Here is a 23,717-nt window from a genome sequence, read left to right on the forward strand (position 1 = left end):
AAAAGATGCAAAAATATTTTAATTACGTGGAATATGGGGGGAAAAAAAGTACAAAAAGAAAATAAATCGCTTCCCGCTTTCACAGCTAAACCAACGAACAAACCGAATGTCCCTTCGCAATTTTTCGAAACCCTAGACCTCGCTGAAAATTGCATTTGGACTTCCACGCTCTGATCTTCAAAAATCAATACCTTCTTCGATTCATAACTCCAATTCTCCATTATTTGTCTTTCTAGTCTCTGAAATTTTGAGTTCAGGTCGATTCATGTCTCGTATTGAGCCCTATGTTTCGGGTTCTTGCTCGGAGCAACAGTTTTCGCTACAAGAGGCTACCGCCGCAGCTTCTCCTCCTCCTCTCGGTGCTAAAATTGGACGGCTCTTTTTTTGGTAATTTTTCCACTTTTGTATTGGTTCATTTATAACTCTGTTGCAAATTTTGTTGTGTTAGACGAACATTTTTGTGAGCGATCTGATACGAGTATAGTTGGGAATGTTTTGATGTTGATGTGAGAATGCTATTAAAAAACGTTTGAATGTTCTGCCCTTGGACTGGATATATTGAATTGATTTGATTACCATTGGTAGCGTAGAAAATCAGGACCTATGGTCCTAGGTGCGAGTTGCAAGGACGGCGACGGTGGCAGCAGTTAGAGACGCGGTGGAGAGTGTTTTCTGTGGAATGTCGATGAATAAAAAAGATGACAAGATTTCTTGGTAAGCTGTCGGGGGATTTGGAGAACTGAACCGCGTATATTAATCTAATATGTTGAATTGAAAATGAAAGTGTGTTCAGTTGTTTATTTGGTTCAATTGCAGGCCACATGTGCGGTGTCATTTTTGCTTATGCTATAAGCATCACAAGCTGATCGACGACAAATCACGTATCCAACAGTTTGAAATCAGAGATGTTGATAAGGTATTCCCTGAACGTTGTTTAGGCTATAAGCATTACAAGCTCATCCTAAATTTCTTGTTATCCATCCATTTTTTAGAGTTGTTTGCAAGATCCAACCAAATTTTGAAAACTTGAAAAGATAGTTTAGTTATTAAATAATTCCTTAAACTTATTTTCTGTCGGTTGTTTGTGACATTGAGTTTGGTATTGTATTTGATCGAGTAATTAACTAGTTATATATTCCCCCATGAAGCTGCATTTTGTGAACCGTGTAGCTTAATTTGTGGCAAGAATCTGTGGATTTGAGATGTCCCATCAAAGAATAAATAGATAGAGCAAGGTAAGCGGGTTGAACGGCTTCTGGTATAAAGTGGTCAGAAGGTTTTGGGCGTGTGAATTATTATAAAGTGGTCAGATGGGTCTTTTTCTGATGTTAAATTGGAAGTTTTGGTATAATATAAACAGTATGAAGTTCATTTCATTTCTGCCACTCAAGACTGTACTTTTCTTTCTTTCAATCCAGAAATATAGTCCTTTACAAGATCGGTCTCTAAGGTACAGGAAGAATGGCAATGAAAATGCCCAAGTGATCTGAAATTGATACATTTTCTAAATCTGAAATAATGAATATCATTGCCTATCTACATGTATCGGAATGAACATCAATTACCACCAACTTCTACTTTCCTCTTGGGGGTAAGCCTTCAATTACATGGTTTCTAGTATTTATGAATCTTTGAAATAATGATTGATGAAACAATTAAAGTCAGATATGATTCTTTTATAAATTTATTGTGATGAGACATATTAAAGAAATAAACATGATTAGAATCTTCATATAGTGTTAATATTCTCCATTGCTGATTGAAAGGAATGGTGATAACTTGCTAAGGTTAATATTTCCCATAGATGTTTAAGAAAGATACTGCAAATATGACACCCTAGGCACTGGAAGGTCTTGTCTACCTAAAGTTACAAGTCACTTACAAGGGGTAAGGCAGACCCACAAAGGAAGATCTAATTGTGTAGTAAAGCTAATATTTCGCATTTCCTCTCCTAATCAACCTTTGAAATGCTAAACATGAACATTTCTGATCTTTGTTTACCTTTTATTATCAGAGAGGATTTGGAGATGGATCATCTAACATGCTGCTTTCCGATGTTCAATGGAGAAGCTCTGAAGTTTTGGGAGTAGGCTAGGCCTTCAGGTTTCTTCTTGCACCTCCCTTGTGAAGAAGATAAGCGACAGTGAGATGTTAGGATGGCGAGGTCGTTGAGATCTTGCAGTGGAGTCAGGGTCGTCACGACTTCGTCCATGGTTGGACGTAGTTTCGGGTCCCTGCTCAGGCAACTGCAAGCAAGCTGGGAGACCTTCTGCACCCCTTTAATGGAATATTTGAATTCCAAGCGGGGATCCACTATATGATATAGCTTTCTTTTATCACCTAAATATGGCCGAGCCCACGACACAAGGTTTTGCTCCCCACTCGGACGTTTCTTGTCCATGGATCTTCTCCCTGTTACAATCTCAAGAAGCACAACACCAAAGCTATAAACATCGTTCTTCGACGTCAGATGTCCTGTGATCAAATCAACAGAAGTTGGAAGTTATGTCAGATATCAGTCATTACTTAAGATTCAATTCTCAGTTTCGACTAAAATTCCTCCACGAAGGCTCGCACAAACAATTTAGTATGAAGGGGTGTCATGTAGTTAAAACATCTTCTACAGATATCAACCTGTCATTACATATTCAGGAGCAGCATAGCCATACGTCCCAATAACCCTGGTAGAAACATGTGTTTTGTCTCCTTGAGGCCCTGCTTTCGCAAAGCCAAAATCTGAAAGCTTTGCATTGTATTCCTGTAAACAAATGTCATACGTATAATGAGATAAAGAAATTACTCAAAACATTTGGAGCATTGTCATTTGGAACCGACCGAATCAAGCAAGATATTGGATGTCTTAAAATCTCTATAGATAACAGGTACTGGGGCATTATGAAGAAAGGCCAATCCTTTTGCCGCTTTGAGGGCAATCTTAATCCTATTGGACCATGGAAGAGGAATAATCCCTGCACCAATCATGAATATAAGCATCTGTACCCCAACACCTTGTCTGTAATTAAGAGATAGAGATTCTTACTTCTGAAAAGATGGTTTTCCAGACTTCCACGGCTCATGAACTCGTAAACAAGCAAATGTTGATCATCTTCGTTACAGTAACCTATAAGCTTCACAAGATTTGGATGGTGAAGTTGTCCAAGAAAGACAACCTCAGCCTGTAACCAAGAAAATATTTTACGTTAACACTCCCCAACAGGTCCCCTTTATAAGGTAAGTAAGCCTTCACGAACCCAAAGCAGAAAGTTCTACTAACCACCCATTCTCTATGGCCTTGAAGACCATCTACTTTCAAGCTCTTAACAGCCACCGTAATTCCTGATCCGGGTTTTGCAGGGGCTGTCCCATTCTCTTCAATCCATCCTTTAAAGACAAATCCAAATCCACCTTCCCCAAGAATGCTATCAGGTCTAAAGTTTCCTGTTGCTGCCTTCAGCTCATGAAAAGAGAACTGAAGTAGTTTGCTTGTTGATTTGTTGTCTGATGGTGATGGATTGGCATTATCAGAGGCTAGCTCAGCTTCATTCGTGGTAGAGAGTTCCCTGTTGCTACCATTCAAATACCGTGTTTCAGTAGCTGCAATCACAAAAAGTGAGTATCTTCATAAGAACATCAAGCCTTCTTTTCACAGCCTACAAACGAACTAGTTCGGATAAAAAACTTAGCCATAGATGAACATGAGAAGACAATCAAAGGACTGGAGCTTTGCATAAACACAAATTTTGACACCCCAGATAGAATCCAAACCGAATATGGAAAAAGAAATAGAGGGTTACCAGAATCATAAACTAGGCTGGTTCGAGGAATGTTGTTCGGAGAGTCTTTAGAAGCAGAGGATTTGCAAACACCTGAAACAGTACGAGTCAAAACAGCCCAACAACCACACCTTTTCTCCATACCCTCAAGCTGCTGCTAGCTAGTTTCAGCTCAAATGGGGTGTGATTATCATAGCGTAAGGAAAGCAAATCAAAAGCACTAACTACACGATTATGGGGAAGATATGACAGAAAAGGGATGCGAAAAGGAATAGGAAAAGAGAGAGAAAAGGAGAGGAATTTTGTTGGGCATTGCAAGCATCATCATCGCCATCATCCCAGTGTGTACAAAGTAACTTTTAACACCACCACCTTTTGTTTGGGGAATGGGTTCGGTCCAAAATTACCAGAAACACTTTGTCTATGGAAGTTTTGGCAATCAGAGAGGTCTTTGTAAACAAATAGTTCCTTGTTAAAGCAAAGCATCGGAGATAGTTCATTTGGAGATAGTTCCTTGTCGAGGATTCTTGAGAAAGAATCGGGTTTATAAGTGAGGAATACTATCTCCATTGTTACGAGGACGTTTGGAGAAGTCCAAAGTAAAGTCACGAGAATTTATGTTAATGGGGTTGAAGTCATGAATCAAGAGCATATCTAAACGAAATGATTTCCATCTGTCTCTACAAACGTGCAAGGAAAATGGTGGTGGAGGATATATTCCAAAATGGGTGGGATCTAGAAGAAAACAGTCGATTAGGGATAGAAAGGGGGAATACAAAATCAAAATGTCTCTCATTATCGCTGTGTGCGCCGTGATCGCAACTTGACAGAGGCGTTGTTGGATCGGAAAGTAGTTTGCAGTGAAACCCATTGGCACCCACACAGGTCTGTGGGTCCGATTTCCGATCCCCCACTCCATAAAAACAACAAAATATTCAAATAACCATTTACAGAACTCCAAAGTGCGCCAAAGAGAATTACCAGAGAACCCAAAACTCCGCCCGACACATCCAGCGGCTGTGATGCGGCGCCAGGGTTTTGAGGCTGCCCCTTCCCTTCCCTTCCCTTCCCTTCCCTTCCCCGCCCTTTTCTTCAGCCTTCTTCTCCTTCTGCTCATGTAAATACAAAAAATTACATTAAAAAAAAAAAAAAAAAAAAAANTTTTTAGTGTAAAAGACAAATTTGCCCTTCGAATATTGCTAGATTTTTCTCCTTTTTTTTTTCATTTTTCACTCTTTTGGTATGTGTTTTTTTTTTTTTTTATAAATAAAACAAAAATTATTCATTATAAAGGGATCACTGTCAGGTGTCAGGGAGTCCACCTCGACGAGCGTGCGCAATCTTTTTTTTTAATAAATAAAATAAAACAATTTTAAGGTATTATATTTGGATAAATATTTATTTCTTAAAGGTCATTATATTCTCTCATTTTTATTAATTTTACTTCATTTTTAAATAATAACAACCATCATTCTCCAATCATTCTTGGAATGGGTTCGTTGTGTGAGACACAACGTAAATACGCTCTCTTTATCTCCTGTTCGTAGCTTATCACTTTCTTAGTTCCCTTGTTATGTTCTAATGGGTTCAATTCAAATAGACTCGAACATTTCAGTTTGGCTAACGTGTTCATGTATAAAATGTGTCAAACACATTGACACTCTAACGCTTATTAGCCCAATAAATACATAATTTTAACGAGTGCTCAATCTTTGTTAGGCTTGTATCGAGTGCTCATTAGACATGAAATAGTCACACTATCATATGGGACAAATATAATAGATTTTTAATTTAAGACTTTATTCACTAAATTTTTTAAAATATAATTGTAAGTTTATATTGATGTATTTTCGTTTCGTATAAATTTACCTGTCGTTTTAATATTTATTTTGACAAAATAAAATAAAATAAAAATATTCATATCCGCATCTGCACTCGAAAAAGGAAATCAAATCATAGCCGTCGGATATGTTTCTGTGTGCCTAACGACCAGCCGGCTAATATGGGCCCAGTGGATTTTGGGCCACACGAACCTAGTGCTGGACTTGGGCCTGGGATAATTATTGTGGGCTTGGGCCTAAGATGAGTAACTGGGCTTGTTACATTCGGCCTCTGTCACTTCCTTCTCAGTTGTTATTAATTTCAATAAGAATTTATTAATTTAATTTATCATTAATGATTTCAATTTCACGCACCCATCTAACCCAAGGGTTGGGTTGAGTTAAATAGAATATCTAGTCGTATTAGGTAGATTTTTTAGGACCTTATCCTACTTGAGTCAGATACGGGTTAAATATATACGTGAAGGATCAAGTCATCCCGACCCAACATACTTGCATTAAAAAAAGAAAAGAGTCAATCCCAACCCACTACCCAGCACATTAGGCAATATAACGTTTATAGCCCCGACTCGAAGAGTGAAGTGTTCAACACGATTACGTACTCAGGCATGGTCGCACTCCTCCTCATAGGCTCACAAACGCACAGTCGAACTCCTCGCCCTCAATGACTCATTTGACTCAATCAACACCTCTTCGAATTCTTTATTTAGAAACCATGTATAAGAATATGATAAATAGAGACAAAGTTGAAGCAAGGTTCTCTCTCATTTACTAGATGAAGTTTACGGAAAGTAAAAATGTAAATAACCCATGAAAAACTATGGTTTTAACGTACGGTAAAAAAAAAAATGGTACATACATAGAGCGCAGCAGAAGCTGGTTCATCATAACCAGACTTGTCATCAATCATTTGACGTTACAATTGGGCCGCTCTGATCTGAACACGTACTACAAGCTACTCCCCCTCTGGGCCCCTTTACTCCTTCTTACTCTACTATCACAAACACCCGAATATTACCCACGTACCCTCCTTTTTCCTTTTTTTTCCTTTTCTTTTATTTCTATTTTATAGTTTCGATTCGAGCAAATAATTTCAATTTTTATTAATTTAACCACTAATTTTAACAATAAACCACGTGTGTGTATATATATATATATATATATAACAAATTAAAATTTAATTAATACAGTCGATTAACCTTAAAATTTGGAAATAAATAAATAAATAAATGGAAGGGTATATAAGGCCCGTGGTTTGAGGTGGGGCCATTTGGAGGAAGGGTGAGTGGGAGTCGGAATAGTGGGGCATCTTCATGGATACAAATACCATATTATCCGGGTTAGGAATATGAGAGACGTGACCTACCTCTTACTTTTTTTTTTATTTTAATTTTAATAATTATTTTGGAAATTTAAAGCATTGGGATCATAAATAAACATAAACACCGGAATATGAAGTCTTACAACAGGTGGGGATGACGTGGAGGTGTCAGGCAGGACTCTGAAATCTAATTTTCATTATTATTATTATTATTATTATTAGTTGTTGGGAAATTATTAGTGGGCTGTGGGCCACATAGGGAGAGAGGGAGGGCCCAGGCCCAAGAGAATAGCGAGTAGAATGGGCCCACAGAATTGGAGAGGGTAACATATAAGCGCACATCATGTGACAATAATATGTGTGTCCATATATCACCCTCACATGTCTGCATCCATTCATGTGAGAGAGAGAGATACTCCAGAGTTGTGTACAGACTTCTTCTTCTCCTTTCTCTTGTTTCTTGCAAGAAGTAAGAAAGCTCTCGGAAACCATGGCGTTTTTGTTAACTTCGCCTCGCCTCGCCTCGCCCAGGTATTACGTTACAATTATGTGTTTATATCTTCATCTTCATGTAGACTATGTTAGACGAACACGACTCTCTACAATGGTATGATATTGTCCACTTTGAACAAAACTCTCCTGGCTTTGTTTTGGGCTCCTCCAAAAGACCTCACTCCACGAGAGAGTATTCTTTGTTTATAAACCGATGATCATTCCCTAAATTAATCGATATAGGACTTTCATCATCCAACACAATACACGCTACTTTTGCTTCTGCACGAAGAGAAGAACAAAGGTCATGTCGCTATTCATAATTGCTGCCATTCGAACAAAGTAATCACCAAGCCGCTGGCGCATGGGGGCGGCAGGGTCAAAATCTGCACAATCATACCTTTAATATATATATATATATTCATGTTACATTTATTTGGTAATTTTGTACTCCCACAAAATACACATGCTGTCTCCTATCTTATCTGTTAATGTAAAAAAAAAGAAGAAAGGTTAATTTATACTTTATAAATGAATAATCTTTAACTAAAGTTCTTTATGAAACGGTCTAAGCTTACCGTATGAATTTTTTTTTACTTTGACTTGTTACCGAATTTTAACATAAAAAAAAATGTTTTGTTCCCGCATCCAATTAGAATGTGATCTTTATATTAATATTTTAGGACTTTTACCATGTCCTTGGTACATAATGCAATGATCAGTTGAGGGTCGAACTTTATCTGTGAAGCATTTCTCACTCTATTTTTTAAATTATTTTATTTTTTCACTTATTTATAAAAAATTATGTATGGACATTTCTGGTTAATTTGTTAAATTTTTGTTACAAGAATAATTTGATGTAATCAATATTAAACTTAATTAAAATTAGTTGTAAATACTGATAATTAATATAAATTATAATGATACAATTTCTAATTGATTCAATAAAAAAAATGGTATAATTGTCACCATCCTCTCTCTCTCCTCTTTTCACATAATTTTCTACCTCTTTTTTTTTTTTTTTGCCACAAAATCTTTTCCTCATTCAAAATGTAATGGTGTGCTTATGCGTCAACAAAATTTTGGGATGTACTTTTATACATATGTTAAATTATATTACCAAATGAACTATATTGAAATATATATATATTCCCATAGAAAATAATCCCTTTTAAATTTGATACCATCACTACCTTATTCAATACCCTATTATTTTATGACATTTAACACGCGATTAAAATTATACTGGACCTATTATATTAAATAATAAATTTCAAAACAGTCTTTAATTTTGTGAAACTTTAGAAATTAATTAAAATATAAAAAAAGAAAGAAAAGAAATGTGCATTGTTGATTTAATAAACCATGTTAAGATGGCTAATCCAAAATTTGGAATTTGTAAGGTCACAAAGCACAAGAAATGAAAACAAAAGGCAAGGGGAGACAAGCAAATAATCCAAACCCTGTTGTTGAATTTGGTCACAGAAATGAGACAAAAAATAATCCCCAACATAAGCATGTTTAAATAAATAATGGTGACCTATCAACTTTAAACGCCTCACCCAAAAGCTAAAGATGCCGACAGATCGAGAGCGTTTCACACAAGAATCCAATGGACAAAAAGATAATAAAAATTAGTAAACAAAAAATGAATGTTTCATCATAATTGTTAATCAGATTGTTGGATGTATGACCTGTAAAACATTCATTAATTAATTAAAGAAATAGGGTATGGGCTTATGAATTTCTCGTATAATAATAATTACATCAACACTTCATTTTCATTACATTCACAAGCTCTTTAAATGCCAACCCTTTTGGAGATATAATAATAATTACATGAAATAAACTCTCCAATTACACTTAGTTCTAAACAAATTTACCTTCTTATACCTTAAATTCATGTTACACCTCACTTTATGGTCATTAAATTTAAAATTCAAATATCCAAATTCATATAGGAATTAAATTAAGCAATATTTTCCCAATTTGAACAATATTTTTAATTAGCTCAAATTACATCAACAAGACAATACTTGATTCATACTTTCCTTATTATTATTTTCAATCAAACTTAATAACGGATGCATGAACTTTCAATTATGTAGCTTAAAGGTGCGTAATTTACGAGACCCGTTATTTCAATTTTGTAACAGAACAAAAAAACGCTCGAGACTTCACCAACCTACTATATATAAAAAGGTAAAGTTCAGAGAATTACTAATGCAATTTTCAACGTTTACAGATTTATCCGGCATAATCTTAAAACTAAACATTAAGTAAACTTAAGAGAAGATGATGAACACGACTCTTCCACAGTGATATGATATTGTCTACTTTGAGCATAAGCTCTCATTGCTTTACTTAGGCTTCTTCAAAAGGCCTCGTACCAATGAGGAAAGTATTCGTTGATTATAAATTCATGATCATTCTCTAAATTAGCTGATGTGAGACTTTGTGACTTTCATCCTTCAACGAACATGTAAGTAATGGTTGAATGGCCTCTTGTTATGTATACGAGAGTAATAAGAAAAGAAGCAAAAGTTTGTGCATTAATGAATCACTAAAAGAACAAAAGAGAGACAAATTAAAAGTGAATATGATAGGTGAAGATGACAGGATGAGAAAAAAAGGGGTTTGTATGGTGTGCATTGAAGGAGTTTGAAGCTAAAAAAGAGCCAATTAAAGGCTTCTTCTGATAAGTGGTCCTAATACCTTAAACCTATAGAGCATTCATTACAATAGGAATTAACTTGGTGTTTCAAATTTACTCTGCTGCACAGAATAATCCTTCTCCTCTTTAATAATTCAGCTCAACCACACACCACTACACAGATCTGACATTACAGAAACTCACAAAAAGAAAATGGATGAAAAAGTGGTGAAAAACATTATAGCCTACAACCTCCATCCATTCTATGGCCGCACTAAAATATCAGAAACTGTTGGTTTATCTACGGGCACAGTAAAAGTACAGATCCATAGCCTTTGATGAAACGAAACCAACTGCTTCAATTATATATTAATCATCATCATCATCGAAAGGCATATTATATGGCTTTGCCTGCCATGGAACCTACACATGGGGTCACAGTAAAAAAAAATATATATAAAAAAAAAAAATAGAATAAAACAAACAAAAACAGGCTTGAATCAATTAAAGATAGTTTCTGCTATCAACGGAGAAGATTAGGTATTAAATCGAAATCGAATTGAAACCTCACATTTCCGGGTAAAAATTCAGGGAGAAATTGACCTAAAAGTTACCGTTTCTGAAAAGGCAAATTAAGAAATAAACAAACAAACAAACAAACGCGCACAAAAACAGCTTAAGAAAGGGGAAAATTACATCATACGATTTTGTAAGTTACAGAAATATACCGACGGCGCCGGCGATTGAAGGTCATTGTAGACGGCGAATTTCTCTCTGGATTGCCGATTTCGTTGACCTTGTCTGTATCTTCCCACAGCTTTATTGAACCGCAAAAGTTAATGAACAAAGAACGCTTTGAGAGATCGAGAGAGAGAGAAGCGAATTTGGCTCAGGAAGATGCAGTTCAAGAAAGCTGTGGAAGAATACAAACAGAGCCATTTCTGAAGAACGAAGAACAAAAAAAAATTAGGGTATCGAACCCTAGAGAGAAGGCGGAGACTGGAGGAGAGGAGCGAGAAACTAGAGAGATAGGTTTTAGGGGAAGAAGAAGAAGTGATATTTATAAGAGATTCAATAGAGAGGTTATTTATTTATTTATTATTTTATTTATTTTTAATTTTTAATTTTTTTTACCCACCAATCCCGAGAAGAATATTGGACTTAATTCTGAGGGATTACAGAGATTACCATAAGAAAAAAAAAACCGTCTTAGTTGTACTTCACTCTAAAAAATATTTTAAATAATATTTATTATAATTAACCACTCTAAAACAATTTTAATTTATTATATTAATATTTTTCTGTAATTTTTTATTTAAACATTGGATAAAATTAATTAATTTTGAGATTTATTAATAAATGTTTATTTTCATTTTTTTTAGTACTGTGAGATGTTTTAATATTCAATTTATAAAAATTCGAAGGAAAAAAATAAAAAAGAATAAAAACCTGACAAAATTCGTGTGGAACGACGTATGTTTGTTGTAGTATGTCATAATTATACGTGCGGCTAGGATGGCAGCTTTCCGGATCTAACGGTGGCGGTTGGCATTGTGGGGACAGGGCGCTCGGTCCCACGCTAGATCTGTCCGTTTCTGATATGAAAAGTCCACCTTCACGCGCCTTTTTTAGCGCGTGTAAACACTCCTTTGGTGATGTGAGCTTTGGGAGATGGCCTTAATGACCATCATGATTCCATGTGCTTCTTCTTTTTTTTTTTTTTTTCTCGTAACACTATCTGTTTGAATTATTACGTTTAAAATATTTTCCGAATTATTATAAAAACACCCAATAATTCCGTTGAATAATATAATTTAATCATATTATATGTTTTATGATGTAATAATTTTACATTGCTTTTTAGTACAAATAATGCTCAAATTTCCAATAAATTGAGGTTACGTATGGTGGGTCCCTTAAGAGAAAACAGCAAAGAGAAAACGATGGGTGAATAAGGACAAATTAATGCTAAAATTTCCTTATTTAACTTTATTATATTTTCATTTTTTGATTTAATAAATTAATACTATGATCATGTATTACAAAATATCTTATAGTAATAATAATAATAATAATAAAATAAATAACGGAGCCGTTGAAGTTATTTCGTAAACTTGGGTGATTCCAAAGGGCGGGTAAAGAAAGGGTGTAATCACATGGGGGAGACCCCACAGTGGGAACATGTGTGCGTGTGACAGTACACCCCCGTCTTTCCAGGACGGAGGTCGCTTTGTCGCCCTTCGGACCACTTCCAACCCCCTCCATGCCACCCTCACACTTTTATATCTCTATCTTACATCTACATCTTCATAAATTAATCATACATTATGATTCATCCAATTATATTATTCATATTAGCTTTATAATGTGGTTTTTTCTTTTAGAATAATTAAACTACCCATGTGATTTCTATAGCTTTGGGTAAATTATATGATTTCAATTAAAAGATATAGATTTAAATCATTTCACTCGTTGTCTTTCAGCATAGATTTACTTTTATTTATTAAAGAAAAAGAAGAGGGTAAGTTTACTTATCAATCCCAACTCGAAAAAATTGAGTCTCTGTCCCAAAGAAACTTTCGAGCTGCTATACCTCGACTCTGGAAGGGGAGAGTGACCGAGCTGTCAAAAGCCACATTTTCCCTTTCAACAAAGCAGCCCAATCGATAACTAGGAGTGTCAGTCACTCATTATGTTTAATTAATAAGTGGGTTGAATTGTGTGTTTGGATGAAAATGTCACACGTTGGTTAATTTAGGGAATGGTCATGGGTTTATAATCAAATAATACACTCTCCATTGGTGTGAGACCTTTTGGGAAGCTCAAAGCAAAGTCGTGAGAGCTTATGCTCAAAGTGGACAATATCATACAATTGTGGAGAGTTGTGTTCAGCTAACATGGTATCAGAGTCATGCCCTAAACTTAACCATGCCAATAGATTGGCAAATCCTCGAACTTCAAACAAAGGACTCCAAAAAGAAAAAAAGAGTCAAGCCTCCTCAAAGACAGTAAAAAATGACTAAGACTCCAAAGAAGTCGAGCCTCGATTAAAGAGGAGGCGTACTTTGTTCGAGGAGAGGTGTTGGATGATGAAAGTCTCACGTCGGCTAATTTAAGGAATGATCATAGGTTTATAAACACATAATACATTCTTCATTAGTGTGAGGCCTTTTAGGGAAGCCCAAAGCAAAGCCATAAGAGTTTATGTTCAAAGTGGACCATGTCATACCATTGTGGAGAGTCGTGTTCGTCTAACATTATGACTAATAAATTAATTAGCTGGCTAACACTAACTTAGTCCACTCTAATAATATTGTGAGGAGCTAATCCCATGGGTTTATGTCAATATTTTGGTTGATTTGATATCACCGCCATTATTCAACTTCCCTTTCTTTTTTCCTTTTAATAATAATAATAATAATAATAATAATGGACCCCATACTTTATAATAAATATATTTCTTTGGAGTGGTTGGTGGTGGACATCGCCAGCTTATTAATCTTGTTTTTTTCCTCCCTTTCTTTAATTTTAAACTAATTAATATTACTCTCCATTCCTATTATGTATCCCAATTATCTTAATATCTTTTTCGCTTTATTCACGTGCATCAAATCATTGACCTTTACCCCCATTATCCTCTTAATTTCATTGCTTAAACACTAATCTAATATATTATCTGATCACTTATTTAAAAATATTAAATTTATTGGATAATGAAAGTTCGACTAATTCAGAGAATTATCATGAGTTTATAATCAAATAATACATTCTTGATTGGTACGAGGGCTTTTGGGAAAATCTAATGCAAAGTCATGAGAACTTATGCTCAAAGTGGACAATATCATACATCTTTAATCCAAATTTTTTTTTATTAATTTAAAGTTTTAAAATTTTAAATTTGATTAATACAAAAATAAAATTTTAAATAACTTTGCAATATGATATTATTTTCTTTAGTGAATTTTCAAATAAAAAAAATAAAAGATTAATATTGTTATATTAAAAGTTTGGAAGTACAAATTTATTTATTTAAAAAAAAAAAAGAAAAAAAAAAGGAAAGGAAATGTAAGAGTAGAGATGATTGGAGGGTTGTAGGTGCGCACGTGTGAAATGGTGGGGACAGTTGCATGGAAATGCATGTATTTGTTTTGTCACATTATGTATATTACTGACACTATCTACCAAACACACATGCCTAACAACTGTTATTCAACCTTTATTTTATTTTATTTTATTTATTTATTTACTTTTTTTTATTCAACCAATAAAAACCTCTCCCGTTTCCAATTCATCACCTGCCTTCCACCATTCATCCAAATCCCTTCTTTCTTGGCTTTCTTTCAAATATATATATATATATATATATATATATATATATATATACACACACACAAAAGACATGACAATAAATAAAAAAATTAAATAATAAAAAAAAAAGACTTTGTTTGTAATAAAATGTTTAAAAGAAGAAATGCAACCACCATTCTTTCTAAAGAGTACCCAAAATAAAATATATTATTCCTCGTCTTGTATCACAAGCTCCGTACTAGAATCATACATTATGAAGTTTAATGAATTTAATTAGGGCGGGTTAAGTAATTTGAACTTATGAGACGTGTATTTGTGGTATGAATTTAAGAAACTAGTTTAGAAAATTATGTAAGGAAATAGGTTCAAAACTTACCGTTTAATAGAACTCTAAACTTGACAAATATGAACGTGACGTATTCAAACAAATTCAAATTCAAATTAGGAAATTATTAAACTATCTACCTGGCATAAAATTAAATGGTATAAGATCATTATATATATTTGTATAATTATGAAATAAATAGGTATACATTTTAAAATTTAGAAATACGTGTTTTTTTTGTTTTTGATCCAACGGGTTGGATTTATCCGACCATATCAGAGGCATAATATGGACCTTTGGATCGGTGCTAAATCCGGGCCATATGGGCTTAGACGAAGATTTGGTGGGCCTGTTTGTGTACCGGCCCAAAGGAGAAGAGAGTTGTGGGCTTTCGGGTCCAGTTTAGAGAAGGAAGAATATATAAATGAAAATATATTAATTAGCATTAAAAAATAAAAATAAAAGAAAGAAAGAAAGAAAGCATGAAAGAATGAAAGAATGAATGGAAGAAAGCGTGTGGCAGGGGGACTCTGCCTTGCCACCGCCGAAAACCGCANAAAATAAGGCCGATGGACCGAGCTGCCCGAAGTCCAGTGCCCAAAATTAAAAAAAAGGTGAAAGAAGGGAAGTCTTCTTCGAATCCCTAATCTACCAAACCGTGTCCCTCTGTGCTAAACTAAGGTCCAATTACCAACTCGGGTTTTTTTGAAGCCCAATCTCCGATTCTCTCTCTTTCGCTGCAAATTTTTCAGGCTCCATCGGCTACCGGACCGGAATTCAAGCCTGACCAGGCCAGCTCGGTTCGCTTCGTGGATCTCGTAGCCTTCTTGGATCTCTTTCGAAACCACGGGTAAAATCCGAGCTCTTTTTGGGATGAGATGATTTTGAAATCGACGAAGAAGATTATGTTTTCCCTCTTTTCGTTTACTTTCTTTACTTTCAGTTTGATGGAATCTCGATTTCTGGAGTTGTTGAATTCGGAATTTTGTGTTTTCGTTTCTTTCTGATGATGTCGGGATGGGGAATTTTGGGTGGGAAATAGCGGCAATTCATTTCTTCTGTTTTTATTTGTTGGTCCGGTGATGTTTCGAGTTCTGGAATTTTGATTTCTGTTTGTGTTTGGATGATTCTCTGTTCGAAATTTTCTGTTTGGTGGGTTTTTCACATTAAACCTTGGTTGCTGGGCTTGAAATGCCCAAATCCTCTTCAAACCCTAGATCTGAAAACTCGTCTGGTTCGACTACTGTGTTCCCAGCCCACCTTAGATATTTTTTTCAATATTGCCTATTTTAGCCTCACGATTCATCCATGTGGACTCCATTATTTGGTTGGAAACTGGAATCTCCCAATTTTGAAGATGCCTTCGAGGTGGGCCGAATGTCTTTTCATTCCAATTCAACCCGATTTCTTTAGTGGGCCCAAACCAAGCCCATTTTCGGGTTTGGAGTTTGTTCATCGTTTCCCCCTTTCTTTAAAGGGTTTCATAGAGATTAAGAACCCTCCTTCTCGCGCCTCTCTCAAGCTATATGTCAAAAACTGACCCCGTCGGTTGGGCTTTTTGGGGGTTTTCACAAATCTGATCAAAATGAGGATGGAGACAGATCTTCTTCGGTTCCCTTTTCTTCCTGGGTTTGGAAAAATGGTATTCTGTCTTTTATTTGTTTCATGGGTTCGAGCCCGACTTACAATTGTAGCTATTCGATTCCTTTTCTGCCAGCGTTTTACCAACTTCGCAATATGACAAATGGGCAGATGGGTTTTTTTTTTTGTTCTATAAAAAAACAAATACGGCGATCTTAATCGTTTTCATTAATTTAGTTTGCGAGCTGGGATGAAGTTTTCTCCTTTTTCTTTTATCGCTCTGATGTGCTTCGTCTATTCAAATAATATATTCATCGCCTTGCTTAGATTTCAGGGCGAAAATTCGTTGATCATGTCTTTGATGATTCCTTGGCTGGGTTTAGCTTGTATCGCTGTTCTTAGCAGCACATTTAATTTGTTTGATAAAGAAGCATTCATTGTTAGGATTGCCGCCTGTTCATCCACGAGTCAAGCAAGATAAACATATGTTCTATCACTTTAACTTGTTCAAATTGTTGTCATATTTCTGCTTTATATGGAGTTTTAGAATTGTTAACACTCTAAGGATATGTGCCTTAGATCTTTGTTTAATTTTATTGCTTTTTTGCACAGGAAATTATTTTCCCAGACGAAATGGCAACTCCTGATGAAGAAAACATGGCAAGTTCGGGCAAAGAGATCATGGTGATTCATCATGATGAAGACCATAATGTGATGACTCCAAATGGGGAAAACATGGGAACTCCTGAAGACGAATTAATGGAAACTCCTGATACAGGAAAGCTGGGATCGCCAGATGGACATAATGAACTAGCTTTGGTGGAAACACAGCCTAACAAGAGGAGGAAAAAGAAGTCTATTGTCTGGGAACACTTCACTATAGAGTCTGTGAGTCCTGATTGCAGACGGGCGTACTGTAAGCAATGCAAGCAAAGTTTTGCATATAGTACAGGATCAAAAGTTGCTGGCACCAGCCATTTGAAGCGGCACATTGCCAAAGGAACTTGCTCTGCACTTTTGCGTGGTCAGGACAAGAATCAGTTGGTGGGTACATATACCCCACCTTCAAGAGGTAGTACTATCAGTGAGACACCTAAAAGGCGGTATAGAACTTCTAGTTCACCTTATGTTATGTTTGATCACGATCGTTGCCGTCAAGACATTGCCCGAATGGTTATCATGCATGACTATCCTCTTCACATGGTTGAGCATCCTGGATTTATATCATTTGTCAAGAACCTTCAGCCTCGATTCAACATGGTGAGCTTCAACACTGTTCAAGGGGATTGTGTTGGAACATATTTAATGGAGAAGCAAAATCTAAGCAAGTTTATAGAAGCCATCCCTGGACGTATATGCCTTACCCTTGACATGTGGCATTCTAGTCGATCAGTAGGTTATGTGTTTATTATGGGTAGTTTTATTGATAGCGAGTGGAAGTTGCACAGACGTGTTTTGAATGTAATAATGGAACCATATCCAGAATCGCCTACTGCACTTAGCCATGCCGTTGCTGCGTGTCTCTCTGATTGGAGATTAGAAGGGAAGTTATTCTCTCTTACATTTAATCAAATACAGAATGAAGCTGCCCTTGACAATCTCAGGCCCCTAATTGCCATCAAAAACCCCCTTATTCTCAATGGTCAGTTTTTAGTTGGAAGTTGTATTGCCTTGACTCTTGGCGACATCGCAAAAGATGTATTAAGTGCAGGAGAAAATACGATAAGGAAAATTCGGGACAGCGTGAAATATGTGACAACTTCAGATTCTCATGAGGAAAAGTTTTTAGAGCTTAAGCAACAACTTCAAGTGCCTAGTGAGAGAAATCTCGTTCTTGATGATCAAATGCAATGGAATACAACTTACCATATGTTGGTGGCTGCCTCTGAGATGAAAGAAGTATTTTCCTGTTTGGATACCTCTGATCCTGATTATAGGGAAGCTCCATCAATGGAAGATTGGCAGTTGGTTGATATTCTCTGCACATACCTGAAACTTCTTTTTGATGCAGCAAATATCCTTACCACAACATCTCACCCATCTGCCATTACCGTCTTTCACGAAGTATGTAGAATTCATTCCGAATTGGCTCGGGCAGTTACAAGCGAGGATCCCTTCACAAGCAGCCTTAGTAAAATGATGCTAGAAAAGGTCGATAAATATTGGAAAGATTGCAGCATAGTCCTGGCAGCTGCTGTCGTGATGGATCCTCGGTTCAAGATGAAGCTTGTTGAGTTTAGTTTCACCAAAGTTTATGGTGAAGAAGCTCCTGCACACATCAAGGTTGTTGATGATGGAATTCATGAGCTCTTTGATGAATATGTGGCGCTGCCTCTACCCTTAACCCCAACCTATGCTGAAGATGGAAGTGCTGATGGCAACATGAAGGCAGAAGATTCTCAGGGAAACCTTCTGTCAGACAACGGATTTTCAGATTTTGATGTCTACATTATGGAGACCACCAGCCAACAGATGAAGTCCGAGCTCGATCGATATTTGGAAGATTCTTTGTTACCTCGTGTGCAAGACTTCGATCTATTGGGATGGTGGAAATTGAACAAGTTCAAGTACCCTACTCTTTCGAAGATGGCTCGTGATATCTTGTCTATTCCAGTTTCTACCCTTACTCCCGACTCCGTATTTATTACCAGAAGGAAGAAAATGGATCAGTATCGCAGCTCCCTGCGTCCCGAAACCGTAGAAGCGATGATATGTTCCAAGGACTGGATGCAGTGTGGACTAACCGAAGTCTCTAATGCCCTGGTAAGGATGGAATATTAGTCTCTGTTTAGATCTGTTTGGCTTTCTTGTCCATAAGTTGCTATGTGACATCTCTCTTTAGGGGTTCTACTTTGCCATTAGGTTAACATTTGTTGTACCATTTAAGACAATTGTGTAATTCATCCTTGAAATTAGATATACTAGAATAGACTGAACTCTGTGATCATATGTATTACATTCTAGGAAGCAGTTTGGTACACCTTGTACATAAATTGCGGTACATTATTGAGCTATTCTATCCATATTTATCACATGCTTGTTTGAACATATTTCATTTGGGTTTAGTAGAATTATTCTGTCAGATTACAGGACATGCCATTACTTGCTTTTCTACAGTTCAAACATTTTTTATCTTACCATGGGTCGATTATTTAAGCTCCTACTTCAACATTTGTGTTCTTCCAAATAAATTGACCACAAAATCACCGATTAGGTTATAGCCTATAGGATATGAAAACCCGAGAAAGGGCTCGTTATTTATCGTCTTCAAGGCTGTTGTGACTGGCAACTGTAGGTTGACGAAGAATGACATGACGACGTTTTTTTAATTGATTTGAGATTATATCGTGCATGGTTGTTCGTTTCATGAACGAACCCGTTCATGTAGACGCCAATAGAAGAGGGAAAAAAGGGACACAATGCTTGCACCTCATAGATAAGGAAGGAGAGTTATTTTAGATTCCAATCCACGCATAATATTACAAGATTCTCCATCCCACAACAAAGGGAAGCCTATAACCGGCACCTAATCATACCATCTGCACCCATCCATAAAATTCATAGCTCAATTTTAACATCGTGAACTTTAAGATCACCTTCCGGTAATTTGTCTATTCCGAAAGTCACCAAACCAGACTCAGACTCATAACCAAACTCCACTTCGCTCGAATCCACCGTGCACCGCCGTGGCTTTGCCGACGAGTACGCACCAAACCTCCCGCACCCTTTCACTTCCAAGTGAACAATTCCGACCAACTCGGAGCTCGGGTTCTCCGCAAGCTCAGACCCAACTTTCACTTCGTATTTCAACCCTTCGATTGCACCGCCAGCATTGAACATGTCGATGAGTCCGATGGGAGCAAAGGTGAAGCCAGGTGCCAAAACTTTGATCGGGGTAATGGTGAAGACGTCGAAGGCGAGGACTTTAAGAGAAACGGGAAGTGCTGAATTGTAAGGAAGAGTGACGAGCTCCCCAGAGAGATGGCGGTAGAATGCACAGTCGCCATTCCAATCGGAATCCGCCGCAACTTCAGAAATGGCGTGAACGTCGCGTCCTTTGACGTAGCCAGTGAGGGCATCAGAGTTGGTGTCATGAAAAGTGTTCTTTCTTTCTCGACTGTTCCAGGCGGCGCCTTGGCAATTATAGATGCCAACCACCCCAGTGAATTTGTTCAAATTCCATATCTTCAGCAGGCTGAAGAATGTGATTCAAATTTCAAAGTCAGAAAAGGTACGAATACGACAAAAAAGAAAAAGAAAAAAAAGTCCCAAAAAAAGGGCATTCAAATCCAAACCAACAACACCCACTCAACTCCATCAAATTGTCGGGAGAAAAATGTCCCAAAAAGTGATGGAAAAAAATAGAAAGGGTATTCAAATCCAAATCAAAAACACCCACCTAACTCCATCTCGTGCTGGATCTGAGAATAAACAGTCCCGTGTTGGCCGTCCAGGCAAGCGTGCTCTGAGCACTGAGCCGTCAGGTAGCACTAATTTCTTCAGAAGCTCGAAGTTGTGATTCCCCGGAGCATCACTGATGGGAAAAGTGAAACATCACGATTAACATGTTGAAAACGTAAATTTAGTCCTAAACTTATCCAGTTTTGTACTTCAATGAACTTTAAATAGTTCCCCTGATCAAGCTATTGGCCCTAAATTTAAAAGATTGCTTTTACCTCAGCAGTTATAACTCAACTTTCATGGGTTGGTGGAAGTATATAATAGATTCTTCAAGGAAAAAAAAAAAAAAAAAAAAAAAAACTTTGAGATGCATTACTGATAAAAGTAATCGATCCCTAAACTTATAATATTTTCTTGTATTAAGTAGAATCTGATCTTATTGGAAACTCATCTTTTAAAGTTGTCTTATCACATAACTTTAATGAATAGAAGAATATAATAGATGTCTTCCTGATAAGACTATTGACCTCTAATAATAGATGTCTTACTTATAATAGATGTCTCACTAGCACCTTACCTTATCTTTAAGCTTAAATAATTCTGTGTATAATAAGGGCTTTGAAATTTCATGTCTCTACTTAGAACATACTTCAAATCTAAACAACTTAAATTTAATTTTGATGGTATAAAAATGTGGTTTAAAAATGATAAAAGCAAATATTAATTTAATTATTTCAAAATATCCGTCGACCATGGCTAGAAACAATTATGATTACCTGACATAAACAGGGCCACCGCTGATCGCCCGAGCTGAAGCGTGGTACTCAGCGGCAGGATGAAGGGAATGAAACATGTCCCAATCAGGCAGCATAATCTCTCCAAGAAAAACGCTGTTGTAAGCCACTGCTGCTATGTGAATCGTATGCGACACCGGATCTCGCGGGAAGAAGTCATCGGAAGCTCTCACAACCGCCGTCTGTTTCGCACTGAAATTAAACAAAACCACCAATATCAAAATGGTTTCACTCTCATTCGGAACTAGTTACCAAGAAATTGAGAATTCTAGTTCACTTACCAGTATAGAGCATCTGTATTGTGGCTCATACAAGCAATAATGCCGTTGTCTGCAAAATTTCTAGCCACCGACGCGTCCAGAGCCTGGTGGTACTGCCGAGTCAACTCGACTCGGCCACCGAACCCGGCGCCGAGAGTCTCCAATATGCACTGTGCGTCAACTTTGACTCCGTCGACTCCGGCAGAGGCGAGGTAACTGTGAAGTTCATTGTAAAATTTGTAAACGCTTTTAGGATTCATCAGCCCCAATCCTTGCAAAGCCAACGCGTCGGTCTTCCATAGCGGCTCATTCTCAAAAACACCTTTGGATACCTTCGGATACTGCATCAACGATCCGTATTCCTCCATATCCTTGACGCCAGGGCGTAGTCCTCCCCAATATCCAGTAATCGCGTGCCATACATACACATACTTTAATCCGTACTTGTTTTTAGCGATGCTCACTATGTTCTTAATTCCTTCCTTTGGATCCTCCTTGTTCTGGAACTTCGAGTTCTCCCTGATCGCGGTTAGCCTTTGCAATGGCGGCTGCTTCGGTTGTTTCTCGCCTTCTTCCTCGTTCTCCTCCTCTGGATCGCCGGCGACTGATTGCCATCCGTCGTCGATGATCACGAACTTCGGCGGCGCTCCGCCATCCGAGAGAGACTTCAGTCCGGCCTCAACGCCATCTTGAGTAACCTCCTGATAGAAGGCATCCCATGTACACCATCCAAAATAATCAACGATTGCAGGCAGTTTCTTCTCTTGCCGCAATCGGAAGGTGTTGAGGTGGAGTTTTACGGCTTTCATCGCGTCGGCGATGGCGTCGAACGGATCGGTTCCGGCGTGGATGAACACAGAGTGTGTAAACGACGACGCTTTGGTATCTGCATCACCACTTTCGAGGCAAAGCTCGAGTTCGTCTTGTCCGTTGCCTTGGAGACAGGCTCGGAAAGATCCTTCAATCAGAGGGAGAAACACTGTGTAAATGATTTGATTCTCTTCATTTCCATCGTCCGATTCCAGGTGGGACCCATCCTTCGTCTCCAGTAACAGAAATTGCGTCTCTAACGGAATCTCCTTCCCTTTATCACCCATCATTTGGGCCATCCACCATAACTTGAACCGAAAACACGCCATGAATCGGACATCCCGCAACGTTCCCAACGGAACCACCTGCCGACTCTGCTCCTCCTCGAAAACCGCCCCGAGGAACACCCCTTCCACCGGTCCAGACGACGAACCGGACGTCGCGATAACATTATCAGGTACTCCCGTCAGGATCGTCCGATCTTTCACGATGAGCTTACGTTCAGAGATCCGCACCGCCGGTTTGATCGTCATTTCTTTGGTTTTTAACTCTCTTTCTAGTTCTGTTTCGTTCGAGTTTCTTGTTTGATTATTTTCCCGGCGTTCCTAGATTTTCAGATTTGTTCCATCTAATATCAGATTACAGATACGAAAAATCCGAAAAAAAGTATGTTATGAACTTATTTATCCAGTTCAGAGTTCGTCAATCAATCTACCTTAAAGGCTTTCACCGACAAACGCCGTCTCGGCGTAATATACGAAAACTCTAAGATATGAAAGGAGATGGAAAATTCAAGATCAGTTCAGGTAAAAACCGATCTATTTCCTATGGAACCAAACAAAAAGAAGAACAAGTTAAAGAACAACGGAAAATATATTACCAGAAGCAGGAATTTTCTTCGTTGCTCTTATTAGAATGAAATCAGAAGAACTGAACCATGGAACTGCAAATGGAAGGAAGAAACGCGACGTATTTATAGTGAGAGTTGGCGAATTAAAAATCCATGGATTTAACGCCATGTCTGGCAACGTACTGCTTCTTAGCCTTTTCGTCTTCCAATGAGCTCACGCTTCTTCTTCTCACACAAATATCCAACGGCGTAGAATATCTGCCTTGGTGAATTGCTCATTCCAACGGCCGATGGTGGTGCCACGTTGA

At 37.4% G+C, this 23,717-nt stretch overlaps 3 protein-coding genes and 2 long non-coding RNA genes across 11 annotated transcripts; 2 read left to right on the forward strand and 3 right to left on the reverse strand.

Annotated features, from left to right (window-relative positions):
- Nucleotides 1-98: 98 nt before the first annotated feature.
- LOC111779819 lies at nucleotides 99-2,098 on the forward strand. Of its 4 annotated transcripts, none has more exons than XR_002812738.1 (5): nucleotides 99-387; nucleotides 586-714; nucleotides 817-916; nucleotides 1,419-1,591; nucleotides 2,015-2,098. It is a non-coding gene; the product is annotated as an uncharacterized LOC111779819 (long non-coding RNA). The 4 variants fall into 4 exon arrangements; XR_002812739.1 differs by having other exon boundaries at nucleotides 591-714; XR_002812740.1 differs by lacking the exon at nucleotides 1,419-1,591 and having other exon boundaries at nucleotides 2,015-2,094.
- LOC111779817 (probable serine/threonine-protein kinase PIX7) lies at nucleotides 1,708-23,717 on the reverse strand. The gene is made up of 10 exons (XM_023659979.1): nucleotides 23,713-23,717; nucleotides 15,241-15,247; nucleotides 12,479-12,484; nucleotides 4,755-4,838; nucleotides 3,795-3,866; nucleotides 3,275-3,594; nucleotides 3,041-3,176; nucleotides 2,836-2,969; nucleotides 2,635-2,758; nucleotides 1,708-2,475 (listed from the first exon to the last, which is right to left on the reverse strand). Exons 3-10 carry the CDS (start codon nucleotides 12,480-12,482, stop codon nucleotides 2,033-2,035), a joined length of 1,317 nt encoding a protein of 438 aa, XP_023515747.1. The 5' UTR covers nucleotides 12,483-12,484; nucleotides 15,241-15,247; nucleotides 23,713-23,717; the 3' UTR covers nucleotides 1,708-2,032.
- LOC111779820 lies at nucleotides 9,954-11,100 on the reverse strand. The gene is made up of 2 exons (XR_002812742.1): nucleotides 10,809-11,100; nucleotides 9,954-10,503 (listed from the first exon to the last, which is right to left on the reverse strand). It is a non-coding gene; the product is annotated as an uncharacterized LOC111779820 (long non-coding RNA).
- LOC111779816 (zinc finger BED domain-containing protein DAYSLEEPER-like) lies at nucleotides 15,313-19,344 on the forward strand. Of its 2 annotated transcripts, none has more exons than XM_023659978.1 (2): nucleotides 15,313-15,563; nucleotides 16,907-19,344. In XM_023659978.1, exon 2 carries the CDS (start codon nucleotides 16,928-16,930, stop codon nucleotides 19,073-19,075), a length of 2,148 nt encoding a protein of 715 aa, XP_023515746.1. In that variant the 5' UTR covers nucleotides 15,313-15,563; nucleotides 16,907-16,927; the 3' UTR covers nucleotides 19,076-19,344. The 2 variants fall into 2 exon arrangements, with proteins under 2 accessions (XP_023515746.1, XP_023515745.1); XM_023659977.1 differs by lacking the exon at nucleotides 15,313-15,563 and adding an exon at nucleotides 15,639-16,355.
- Nucleotides 19,730-23,593, reverse strand: LOC111779815 (probable galactinol--sucrose galactosyltransferase 6). 3 transcript variants are annotated; one of them, XM_023659973.1, is made up of 6 exons: nucleotides 23,440-23,593; nucleotides 23,275-23,324; nucleotides 21,771-23,164; nucleotides 21,472-21,681; nucleotides 20,694-20,828; nucleotides 19,730-20,489 (listed from the first exon to the last, which is right to left on the reverse strand). In XM_023659973.1, the coding sequence occupies exons 1-6, from the start codon at nucleotides 23,576-23,578 to the stop codon at nucleotides 19,853-19,855; spliced, it is 2,565 nt and encodes an 854-aa protein (XP_023515741.1). In that variant the 5' UTR covers nucleotides 23,579-23,593; the 3' UTR covers nucleotides 19,730-19,852. The 3 variants fall into 3 exon arrangements, with proteins under 3 accessions (XP_023515741.1, XP_023515742.1, XP_023515743.1); XM_023659974.1 differs by having other exon boundaries at nucleotides 23,275-23,331; nucleotides 23,440-23,478; XM_023659975.1 differs by lacking the exon at nucleotides 23,275-23,324 and having other exon boundaries at nucleotides 23,440-23,558.

The sequence above is a fragment of the Cucurbita pepo genome, chromosome LG18 (genome assembly GCF_002806865.2).
Source record: "Cucurbita pepo subsp. pepo cultivar mu-cu-16 chromosome LG18, ASM280686v2, whole genome shotgun sequence".
In the NCBI taxonomy this organism is placed as follows: Eukaryota; Viridiplantae; Streptophyta; class Magnoliopsida; order Cucurbitales; family Cucurbitaceae; genus Cucurbita; species Cucurbita pepo.

What these genes read in the sequence shown, in the direction of transcription:
- LOC111779817 (XM_023659979.1), bottom strand. An exon ending in GGAAAACCATCTTTTCAGAA is followed by an intron (nt 2,970 to 3,040) that starts GTAAGAATCTCT and finishes TGATTGGTGCAG; the next exon opens with GGATTATTCCTCTTCCATGG. An exon ending in CCAATATCTTGCTTGATTCG is followed by an intron (nt 2,759 to 2,835) that starts GTCGGTTCCAAA and finishes ATTTGTTTACAG; the next exon opens with GAATACAATGCAAAGCTTTC.
- LOC111779816 (XM_023659977.1), top strand. Translation starts at nt 16,299, where the DNA reads ATGAGGATGGAGACAGATCTTCTTCGGTTCCCTTTTCTTCCTGGGTTT. An exon ending in TTCCTGGGTTTGGAAAAATG is followed by an intron (nt 16,356 to 16,906) that starts GTATTCTGTCTT and finishes TTTTTTGCACAG; the next exon opens with GAAATTATTTTCCCAGACGA.
- LOC111779815 (XM_023659973.1), bottom strand. Translation starts at nt 23,578, where the DNA reads ATGGCGTTAAATCCATGGATTTTTAATTCGCCAACTCTCACTATAAAT. An exon ending in TGTCGGTGAAAGCCTTTAAG is followed by an intron (nt 23,165 to 23,274) that starts GTAGATTGATTG and finishes CTGAAAATCTAG; the next exon opens with GAACGCCGGGAAAATAATCA. An exon ending in AATACAGATGCTCTATACTG is followed by an intron (nt 21,682 to 21,770) that starts GTAAGTGAACTA and finishes GTTTAATTTCAG; the next exon opens with TGCGAAACAGACGGCGGTTG.